We start from the raw sequence: 11,588 nt of genomic DNA on the forward strand, positions 1-11,588 counted from the left end.
TATATATATTTTTATATGGTATAGTTTATTCCATTCTGTAAGGGGCGGGTTTCCCGCTGTGGAATGAGTTTGAATAAAATAAAAATAAAATATTTTGAAATAATTATGCAACAAGATTATGGGATTATTATACCATAATGTAAAGTACTTTTCGCATTGTAAATTGTTTTGATTATTTGATTTGTTTATTTTAATATTTTAATTATATTTATTAGTTATTTCTCAGTTCGTGTTTTGTTAAGGGGCCGTCCAAAAACTAATTTTCCGCGAGTTCCGCGATAACATACCCTATTACTTACTCAACCATGAAAGTGAACGTCTCTTGCGGTAATGAGGCAAAATCATTCAAGCTTGATTTTCTCGCGGAACTCATGAATATTCATTAATATCGCGAGACTCGCGAAAGCCTTACAATATCGCGGAACTCGCGGCAGTATTGCCAATACTAGAGAATATAGTGCTCGTTTGAATAACGCTTTGCCAGCCAGGTATTACGGTAATTGATGTTTACAGAAGAACAAATATTTCAATATTGTTTACAATTGTTATATCCATTCGTGTGTCTGATCTTGTTTTTGTTATTAATAAATATATAGATAATAATAAATGAAATGTGAGTGCCCTTCCCGAGTTTTACCACAATAAAAACCACTGAAGTAGATAGAAAATAATGTCAAGAAGATTTGTTTACACAACGACTCGGACGAGACGCAAACATATTCGCCTGACTTCTTTGCAAGGGGATTTCCCTTGCTTGCAGAGGCCTCCTTCTTGCGTTTACATTTTTTAACGTTGTCGCCACATTGTCATTGCCACGCCGCTAGCCTGGTAAAAACAACTACCAAGGTAGGCCTAGATTTATTATGAAATGCTTAGCTTGTTAAACAATGATAGTCCCCTGTGTACAGTACAGAAAGAAAATAATAAATCAGATTACGACGCATTACACGCACTCCTAGCCTATCCTCCCACCGCCGATCCGATCGAGAACACATGCAATTCAATTCATTGGGAAAACAATTCCATTTGACGCACACGCACCCCTCTGATAAGAAATTTAACACGGCGTCGTGTCGTGTACATACATCCTCCACGCACGAAAGATCTAGAAGGATCGTTGGAAAAACAATTCCTTTTGACGTACACGCACCCTCTGATAAGAAAATACCATGTGCGTTCCTACATGGTGCAGTCCATTATACGTCTAAAATTAGGGGTGTCCACTTTTAGTAACAAAGTTAAACACGCACCTCAATCCGAAGATCGTTGGAAGTATATTATATTTATATTTTATCGCACCCACCTAAATAATCCAGCCGACAGATCATCGAAAAATCTTGTTTAACAACGTCGTACACTAAATTAACAAACGCGTTTTTACCGACCTCAAAGAAATGGTATATTCCACAATACATGTGCAGAATTAATTCTAAACTAACAGAGAGAGAGGGGTCGGCGTCCGTCCGTGTTTTGAATTTTATATTAAAAAAACAGCTTTAAAAATCGAAACTCGGAAAATAACTATAATTTATATTCTACTACATAATGTCATTGGCTTGAATTTTACCGTGGTTGAAACCCTGTGTATGAATAGTTGTAGTTAAGGCCTACAAACAAATAGTTTTGGTATCATTTTCTCCGTTAGTATCAGAGTAGTTTAAGTAGGACTAGGCCTAGTAGAGTACTAGCCTACTGTAGTCGAAGTCGGCCAACCTAGCTAGGCCTAAAAAAACGTGCTATTTTGTACTATTATCTCATCTATTTATTATGCCGTTACCCGCGGAACTCGCGATATGTGGGCGGCAACATTTTGATTGTTGATATGAATATTCATCAATTGCGTTCCGCGAGCATTCCGAATGAATATTTTTGTATCGCACGTTCCGCGGAAATGAGGTTCAATGAACTATGAAGGTAAAATCGCGGAACTCGCGGAAAATTAGTTTTTGGACGGCCCCTAAGATTTACTCTTTCCTGCTCATGAAGTTGCATCACTATGGCAGTGTTTGCCACTGATAAAAAAAATGAAACTAATTGCTATGCAGGTATTTCCAACTCAACATGTCAAAACTGTAAACAGATTTTTTCTGTTATAAAACTACTGAACATATTTTAAACATCAGAAATTATACAAAAAACTATATTCTGTATGGATAAAAAACAGGTCTTATATAACAAATTAACATACTAAAACTACCAGTATGATTAAATTCTCACCTGAAAATTACTAACAAATGCCTCATTTAGTGCAGTGGTGTGATGCGATACTGGTACGTAGGAATTTAACTCGGCCAGGCGGGGAGACGTCACTTCTGCCCTTTTCTTGCCGATGTCTTCTTTGCGAAGAAAAAACTGTAATAGCAACCAAAAATAAGTGTGAAGCTTAAAGATTTTCCACCAGGTGAATTCATTCATGCGAATCCAATGTATTCAGACAAAATAGCAAATAGATATCATTTTCAATTCGATTACGTGTTGGTGTTAGTGGTTCGATTTGCATAAGACATCCTGTAAATGTGTACTTTGACTCTACAAAATCTTTTTGGGTAGGAAAGAGGGAAAGAAATGTCTTACTTGTGAAGATAGATCGGCCATACAGACCACACCTTCATCGTGTATTGTGACGGACTTGACGCCAGACAGCACAACGTTTTTTGCAATCTCTATACCGAGACCTTTCATTCCGGATATCAAAACGTCAGACCGACCCATGCGTTTCATGGCGTCATGGCCAAGTACATATCTGTAAAGAAAAAAGAAATAATCTTGAGGAATAAGTAAAACTTTGAATTAAGTCAATTTTTCAGAGTAAAATAAAATCTTTTCTAAAAGACTGTTATAAACCGGAGTTGACACTACGCTTTTAAAACATAATTAAAATTCAAACTAAATTAATTTCGGTCAAATCATCTTGTCTTTTAGTCAAACAAAAAAGTCAACTATAGAGAGTGATATTCATCATGAAATTATTTTTTTTAGAGACGAAGATACTTGGTTTCATCAGTGATTATAATCACATGTCATACAGTAAAATCTGCGGCTAGAATGTTGTTGAACAGCAATGTTGTGTGCAGATATATTGTAACAATATAAATGTAGTTTGGGGATGCAGTAGAACCTTCATTTTACGTACGGTACGGGACCGAAAGGCGTACGTAAAACAAGGGATTCGTAAAATCAAGGTTGACCTTAAATTGACCCCAAATACGTAGAGATCGTAGTAGTATTTGCCTACTTCTGTACAGTATGCAGGCTGAGCATGGAGGATACCTCCATGGGCTGAGGTGGTCACTAGCTAGGCCTAGACTATTCAGGCTAGGCTAGCAGGCCTAGCAAGATGTGAGGCCTAACTAGAAAAGTACAGTATATACAGGCTGTGCGATGTTTAAATAAAGTGTAAAATATAATTGTTTTCTATCAATAAAAACAGTCGCTGCTTTAGGGGGAATGCACGTGCGTAGCTTGTCCCACACACAGCAGAATTCCTCACACAGCCATGATTGTGGCTTTGTGTGCATGCTTTGTTGTTGTTAAATTGCGCCCTCAATGTAAGAAAATGATGACGTCATCTGTTATTTTAAGCGTACATAAAATCGAGAGAACGTAAAATCAGGGTACGTAAAACACAGGTTCTACTGTACTACAGTAGGAACCATTTGTGTCTATGTACAAACAAAAGGCTTGCATTTGACTGTTTTGAAGCAATCTAGCTTTTTGGGTAGGTAGGTCCTACTCGTACTGTCTAAGCAGTACGAATAGATCATTTGTGAGCAGCTTGAGGAGCTCGTAAAAACTAGTTTGATAAAAAAAGTGTGTGCCCAATTATGGTAGTGATATGGCCTAATAATTATGGTAGAGATATGACATGTCTATATGATATGGGCACATCACATTTGTTGTCACAGAGCTGTAGTGTTTCTGTCTGAGCAGTACGAATATATCATTTTTAATCAGCTTGAGGAGCTTGTAAAAACCCGTCGGACGTGTAAAATGGTGCATCAACATATTTTCCTTGGCACACGAGACGGAACCAGTAAACGTGTTCATGAATATTCATCAGTACAATTAATAAATTCATAATGTTAAAAAATGTTCTTACAGCTGTCTTGAGTATAGACCTTCATCAATTTCCGTCTGATCCCCATTTTTTGCCATTTCCACCTAATAATAGTAAAAATATGTTAACAAAAAAATCTAAACTAATACCATGTGTAAGTAATCCTTATTTGGCCTAATCTACATTGAGTACAGTATTACTTAAAGTTAAGGAAATTTTTTCTAATTGCTCTTGATGTGTAGTAAAACGATTGATAAAAGCCTTGTCATATAAATGTTATACTTTTAATACTGTACATTTAATACATACAAGCACCTCAATCAAAAACTGGTATACTATTATGCCTTTCTTTAAATGTTCTTTTTTTTATCAACTCCGGTAAATAATTGTTCAGTCAGGTGTAACCTTTTGGCTCTCTTTTATAAATTATTTTTTGTGTTATTTTACCTCATACACTTTTTAGGTTGTTGTCAAATGAATTTTCTGATCTTATAGACAAATATGAACAATGTATTTAATGTGTTTCTATACTTTTGAATCTAATTTATCAATTATTAAATTTGTACAAAAATATTACAAAAAAATGCGACTGCCAATTTATAATATGTTTCTTTCAATGTTGTATACGCAAACTCAATCTTGTTTAAAGTAGGGAAATTCATCTTTTATTTTTGACACATTAAAATATTGATTTTTTTAAATAATTTGCAACAACATCAATAGTGTTTGAAATTATGTGATCGTCTAAACAGATAATTAACCAAACAATACACCATTTTTGTTACGTTTAAAACTATGACATTAATGTGACCAATCATAATAATCAAATAGCGCGCAACTATTCTTTCTCCGAGATGTCTCGCGGTTTGCCTAGTTTTAACTTGTGACAAGTTATCATGCAGATGTGGAAAGGGTAAAGTCATTCTAAAGTTGTCTATATTGTGTTTACATCTATAAAATTTATATTTGAAAATTATTTTACGGCATCCTATAATTGGAAATTTTTCGCTGTTAGATTTGGAACTTTGGAAGTAATAAAACAAAAGTCGTACTTACACTGGTTGTTGGAAGCGAATTATTTGTGGCGTTGTTGGTATCCACCTCGGTCTGAACTTTCAACTTTTTGCTAGGGGGCTCGGAGCAGTGTTCTTCAGTAACGCTAGATGACATCTGAATAACATGACAAAGAAATTGCTTAGTCATTAGTGACGGTTTGTAATGGGCTAAAAATAACCATGACAACAAGGAGTAATTACCATGGTGAAACCAATCAGTTGGCTACACTAGCACAATGACATATATTGGTTTCTTAATTCAACTAAGGGTCTGTTCAGACCTGGGTTTAGTTGTATACAGATAATAAGATAAGTTTGCAACTGTGTTCTCCTGACGCAAGTCTTTACCAAAAAAGATTTGCTGGATTAGATTGGCTCAAACCGGTATTAAAAATGGTTTTATATGAAACATACAATTACACATTTTGTTGTATAGTGGTTGTACAGTACAGGTTACAGTACAGCAGGCCTAGCCATTAAAAACACGATCACCAAAAGTTACATTTTGTCAATTCAATAGACAAAATACAATATTATTTGACATTTTTGTATTTAGTAGCAAGTTTTCAATAATTCGTTACATAGCTTATAATTGTTTGAAATTCTGAATGAGCATCAGTGTTTTCCAACATTCTGAACGTAAGGAAATGATAGCTCATTGTCCTAAGTCTGGCATTATGTGGTAGTGTTGCCAGTTTCTTTGCACGTTGCTTTATCCTCCTAGTATTTTCAACTAGGTAGGCCTACTTGGATACTCTTTACAGCTGATAGTTTAACAAAAGTAACAGAACATTAATTAACCATGTCAAACGTATTAGTGACAGTGAAACGTTTATTTTACGTTTAACCAAAACTACCAAGGGTTATTCATGAACTTATTATGTTAATATGCAAATTTAATGCAAAAAATATATAACATTTCAGGAAGATCTTAGTTCCTCCAAACCAATTGAAAAAATGCCATACATTGCTTCAGTCGCGGGCTCAAGTTAGCGTTTACCGACCAACCGACCGACCAATATAGTGAGCTGTAGAGTCACGTTGCACGCGACTAAAAATCTGTAAACTAGATCTGTATCATAATGATATATTATACTGTAGTACCACCTTTACACTTAGTTAGTACAATTCAAAATTAGTACAATTCAAAATTAGTTCAATTTTGAAAACATTTAATAGACAATTACCTGGCAGTGGCATACAGTAAATATCTTTTGGAAACAAAATTAGCCAATTAATATACAGATGAGAATCTTGTGGCGGGATTTCCATTACAAATTAATTACAAGATACAAGATAACTTTAATTCAAACAGTTCGTCAACGAAAGATTTGAAATTGGTTTTTCTCATGGCAACTTAATATAAAAATAGAATGAAATCAGTAAAATGTTAAAACACAAAGAAAAATACACAGAACAATAAAATATGTACAGAGGATAAACGCAATCAGGCGTTCCCAGGTGTTTTACTATTTGTGTTTGTCATTGTATCTAAATATGCATTGTGGGACAAACGACAGTCGGTACCGTGCTGTCCATAACCTTGATGGTACTCTCACTCCCAGTACGATTAAACATGAAGGATGTACGGAGTGGATGAGTATCATCGTTCATAAATGCAATTCTTAAAAATAGATATGATGCTTAATACAGTAGTGATCATCGTGTTCATAGGGCACATTTTTTTTGTCACATAATAAAGTTTGCTAGTGTAGACAGAGCATTATAGGTTATACGTACATCAATCTGAATAACAGCAAGATGCTTTCAAGATCAGTATAAAATGAATAGGGAGTACATTAAAAGAAACCGATAGATATACAGTACAAAAAGTGTACAAAGCCCAAAGTATTCTTTCTATTAAATTCAGAAAAAGGAAGTTGTGGTCACACACAGCAAACAAGATTGGAAACAAAAAAATTACCGTACTGACGCAAGTATAAGCCCACCCCCCTTGAACATGAAATCACGTCAAGCTTGGGGGTGGGCTTATACCCGAGGATCCAAAAATGCAGATCGTCAAAAACAGCACATGTACAGTACACTGTGTATTCCACCATGCGAGCGAGCGCCCTCACGTGTACGACGTTGCCTCTAAATACACAAGGTGTAGGGTGTCGAAAATTAAGCTTATAGGCTAGTTCGTGTAATTTATCGTAGAATAGGGAGGTTTCGCAACCTTACGAATACGATAACGAAAACGGATACGTCATACATTTGTGAAACTTTTGAGCTGATCCCCATTTCATATTCGTAAAGCGTATTCGTGTTGACGAATATCACGGTAGTACGGTAATAATTCAAAATCCTTTGTACTTTTAGTCACAAAGAAATGCAAAGTGTGTGGATAAGGATCAGTGTCCTCAATTACATTATTGGGTGTCTGTGCATAATGATTTTAGCATCCTCTTTACAGATTAAATGTAGTCCGAAATAGGCAGATTTGTAATAATTTTAATACTGGGCTTGTTCAGAAACAAACAGGTACGGTAGTACTGTACTGTATGATTTTGTATTCACCATGGCATACAACCCTCTAGTGTACAGTCTGTTCAAACTAAGAAAAGATACACTAGGTGATACTGATAGATACCTCTTACGACACTGAACTTTCATTCGCTACGAATGCTGAAAGAAGGTAAGTGCACGACGTTTAGAATATGTCATGCATCAATGATTTTGACCTACAACAAATTAGAGTTACTATCACAACCAGGCATTTTCCCGAATCTGCAACACTACAGTTTGCAGCGAGTAATTTAGAGTCCAACACTTTACTTGTGTACAGTACAATGCCAGTGACGATGTTTACTATGAAAGCATAACACCATACAGTGTCTAAAACCAGTCTAAAATAATAATTACTAATCAATGACCTCATACTAGCCACATGATATCAGGACACTGTCTAAGTGGAAATATTGAGTCACACAGTATCACTTCCCAAATTAGTTGTTCCCCATGTTGCTTGCCTGCTTCCCAAGATACTTTACTTGAAAATCACCTGATATTTTTAAATTAACGTTCCGCAAACATTTTTTTAAGATCCAGATGGTATTTTCCTACATTCGATAATCTAAATAGGTTCTGAAATAGTGGACCCCCAAATACTTAATGGACTCTACTACCCATTTATGTTGAACAAGGTATGTTTCTCCACACACACGAGGGCGCAATTGCTATTTTTTGCTGTTGTTTACTAAGAAAATAATGGATTTCATTACTTTATTAAATCTAACATCCGACTTGTTATGAACAGGATATAAAGAACTCTAAAGAAAGAACATACAGTGCTTACACCACCCAGCTGAAACACAACTTTACAGAATGAGGTTAGCTACTAACATATAACTGTTAGTGTTACTTCAACAATTTTAATAATATTGTCCAGATGAAAGGAAATGATTATCAATTATTTATATTAAAAAACATTTTAATCTCATCATGCAATATAGTATGTACTGTACTCCATGGCATCTTCAACGGAAACAAACTCAATTTCCTATTATTTCAATAATTTCAACCATCTGCCATTTCTATCTTGAAATACGAAAAAATTATTGAAGAGCAAAGACAAAACTTTACAGAAAATTATTCTTTCAAGCAAAACAGCTTTCGGCATGTTTTACCCAAGGGTCAATCCATACCAATTCAACAAATGGGATGGCTGGGTACCATCTTAGATTCCTTGAAACTAGCATAATATGCAACTACATAATGTCTCACGAACACACGAATCAAAATGCCACAGACAACACATTCCAAATGGGAAATTTGTGGTTTGTTCGTGAGACGTATAGTTATATTAGCATATTATACGTGAATTTCAAGGAAATCTGAGATGGTATACCCAGCCATGATTTTCATAAAATTTGTTGGCATGGAATGATCCTAACATTTGTATCATAACCACCCTGTATGTTAATAAAACTATACCACACAGTGACACAAGCTAAGGTCAAATTTGCTTTTGCAAAACTGGCGAAAGGTCGCTGATCTGTCTGCCAAATTGTAAATTCTTTAGCACATTATTACAATTTTTAAAAAACCATGAAAATGGCAACCTTCTTCGGTTAATCATACGTGTAGGTGTTTTATATTTTATTCATTTAAAATTTATGATTAAAATAAAATATAAAACATGGGCCCATGCAAGAATTTTCTAACATTGTCTAAGTAGTAGACACAGTCTGTACTATTGTATTTGTATTTTGTATTAATATTTGTCCTCAGTGAGGAAATTAGGATTAGGCCCTCCACGGACCCACGGCAGCCAGCAGTGCAGCGCCTACCAGATTAGGCAATGAGAGTAAAGCATCTTGCCTAAGGATGCAATTAGTATGGTACAGATAACCTCGAACCCATGCCTATCACATGCTAGTCCGATATTACCATTACACCATCACTCTCCAGTATATACAGCACCCCCCACGATTTCTAGACGGTCTCCCATCCAGAACGCAACCGGGCCCAACGTTGCTTAACTTCGGTGATCTGACGAGAACCGGTGTTACTCTGTGTAGTAGACACTTGTGATTGGCGTCAGGCCTATCTGTACATGTGCATACTGTAGGCGAATTTCTCATCCGACCTGGTCCTGGACCAGTTTGTACTTTGTTGTTTTGCCATCAAAGAATCAAATAAAACAAAATAATAAATACATATTTTACTTTAATTTATAAATTCAGGTAAAAGTTCACTGGGAATTATTAAGATTTTGTGAAAAATTAAATTAGGCTTTAGGCCATACAAAATATAACATTTTTCTTCTGTCTAGTCTACTGTGTAGATCATCTGCAATAAATATTGAATTGAATAACATTTGATAAAATGTATTTTGCAATGAATTCTTCTTGTTGGCTCATTAAATGAGGCATGGTGGTTGAAAAGTTATTTAAACTTTGATTGAACAAAGGAATTTGTATTCATTTGTAAGGCTTTATTTTATCAAAAAAAAACCAGAACATAATACACAACAATGGTCGATATTCATTCAGAACTAATTATAAGGCTATAACAACTGGGTAACTAACAATTTTTAAGAAATTAAAAGTCACCGGCGAAAAAAACGAATGGTGGACGCATTCCATCCCAGCAGCAAAGAAAGGGCAAGGCCTGACATTTTGCATGACGTATTTTTCAGATTTCATTGCATTATTTAAAACTTCTTACCATATTTTATCCACAATCTTTGCATTAAAATCAGTCTTGATCATGTTATGCTACAAAATTGTTGAAATGAGAAGAATATTTTTACTAATATTAGGTTAAATCATAGCAGAACTTGAGACAGTTTTCTGTGATTCACGTCTGCTCTCTATCATACAAAACCGTTCCACGAGAGGCAGCAAGCACAGACCGCACACATGTGAAGCCCTCTCTCGATTTCCGCGAGGGCTTTGTACTTTTAGCGACCCATTCTGCACAATATCTATACAAATAATAACAATTTAAACCAATAATATCTAAAAATAATCTTACCAAAACTACTTAAAAAATATGGCACATTTACACTAAATTCCACAATGGAATTTAGCTGCTCGCCAGGTAATAATGATACAAAAAATTCAATGTTTCCGTCGCTATGTATGTCGCTTTACGGGCAGTCCGTCCGTTGACTACTTTTTTACCTGTGAGACCCGGAAGGAGATTGCATGATTATTGAATTTTAATATTTCAAACAAAAAAAAATTGCCAGAAAGAATGCTATTAGCAGAATATTATAATTATGATCGGGGCGGCGGCGGAAGAGGAGAGCGCGCGACGACGAGAGGAGAGTAACACATAATAAATATAATTATCAATAAATGTATTTACTAACTTTTAATATTAAGTGAAATGTTTCAAATTGAAAAATTATTTATTAAAATTTGAAAATATATATTTATTACATACAATCCGATTATTATTTAATATTGATATATCCTATAAAATTATTATTTAGAACTTGGAATAATCATGGGAATACAGTAATTGATATCGTGCGTGTCTAAATTATAGAGGGCGCTATGGCATTTCAAAATTACATCAATTCATAGAGGGCGCAATTAAGAATAGAAATAATGACATAAGTTTTACCCAATATTTGCATGCATTTATTATAACATTTTTTACTAGTATATCTTTTGTTTATTTGTTATTTAATTGTTTAAGAATGCATGTTTATCAAAAAACTGGGTAGATTGTACTGTAATTAGTTAATTAGTAGGATCGGAAAGGATATCGGGAGAGTTATAAGAGGTCACAGTAACATAAAAGATGTGTTGTCCTCCCCTGAAATAATATTTTTTTCAATTTTTTTTCGAATATGCCATTTTAATGTCACGTAATAGTTATCCACTTTGAACAAAGTTTAAATTGAAAAACAATGTATTTACCTAAAAAAAAATTAATTTAAAGCAAAATATAGATTGGCTGCCAGCCAATGGGTTTTTGGTTGAATTTGACCATTTATTTTGTCATTTTATATAAGAAAA

At 34.7% G+C, this 11,588-nt stretch overlaps 1 protein-coding gene across 5 annotated transcripts in view; it reads right to left on the reverse strand.

The window, feature by feature from the left end:
* Positions 1 to 10,751, reverse strand: part of LOC140058703 (ubiquitin-like modifier-activating enzyme 1) — a 32,819-nt gene extending 22,068 nt beyond the window's left edge. For 3 of the 5 annotated variants that reach the window (XR_011847042.1, XR_011847043.1, XM_072104416.1), the window contains exons 1-5: positions 10,285 to 10,377; positions 5,114 to 5,227; positions 4,100 to 4,161; positions 2,575 to 2,743; positions 2,218 to 2,352 (exon numbers count right to left, since the gene is read on the reverse strand). Coding sequence is in view for 3 of the 5 variants with exons in the window: in XM_072104416.1 (XP_071960517.1) it covers positions 2,218 to 2,352; positions 2,575 to 2,743; positions 4,100 to 4,161; positions 5,114 to 5,227; positions 10,285 to 10,287 (483 nt within the window). In the remaining 2 variants the exon portion in view is untranslated. Of the gene's footprint in view, positions 1 to 2,217; positions 2,353 to 2,574; positions 2,744 to 4,099; positions 4,162 to 5,113; positions 5,228 to 10,284; positions 10,379 to 10,593 lie in introns of those variants that run through there. The other 2 variants (XM_072104417.1, XM_072104418.1) reach the window with 2 other exon arrangements.
* Between the last annotated feature and the right edge of the window lie 837 nt (positions 10,752 to 11,588).

Source organism: Antedon mediterranea, chromosome 9 (genome assembly GCF_964355755.1).
Source record: "Antedon mediterranea chromosome 9, ecAntMedi1.1, whole genome shotgun sequence".
Classification (NCBI taxonomy): Eukaryota; Metazoa; Echinodermata; class Crinoidea; order Comatulida; family Antedonidae; genus Antedon; species Antedon mediterranea.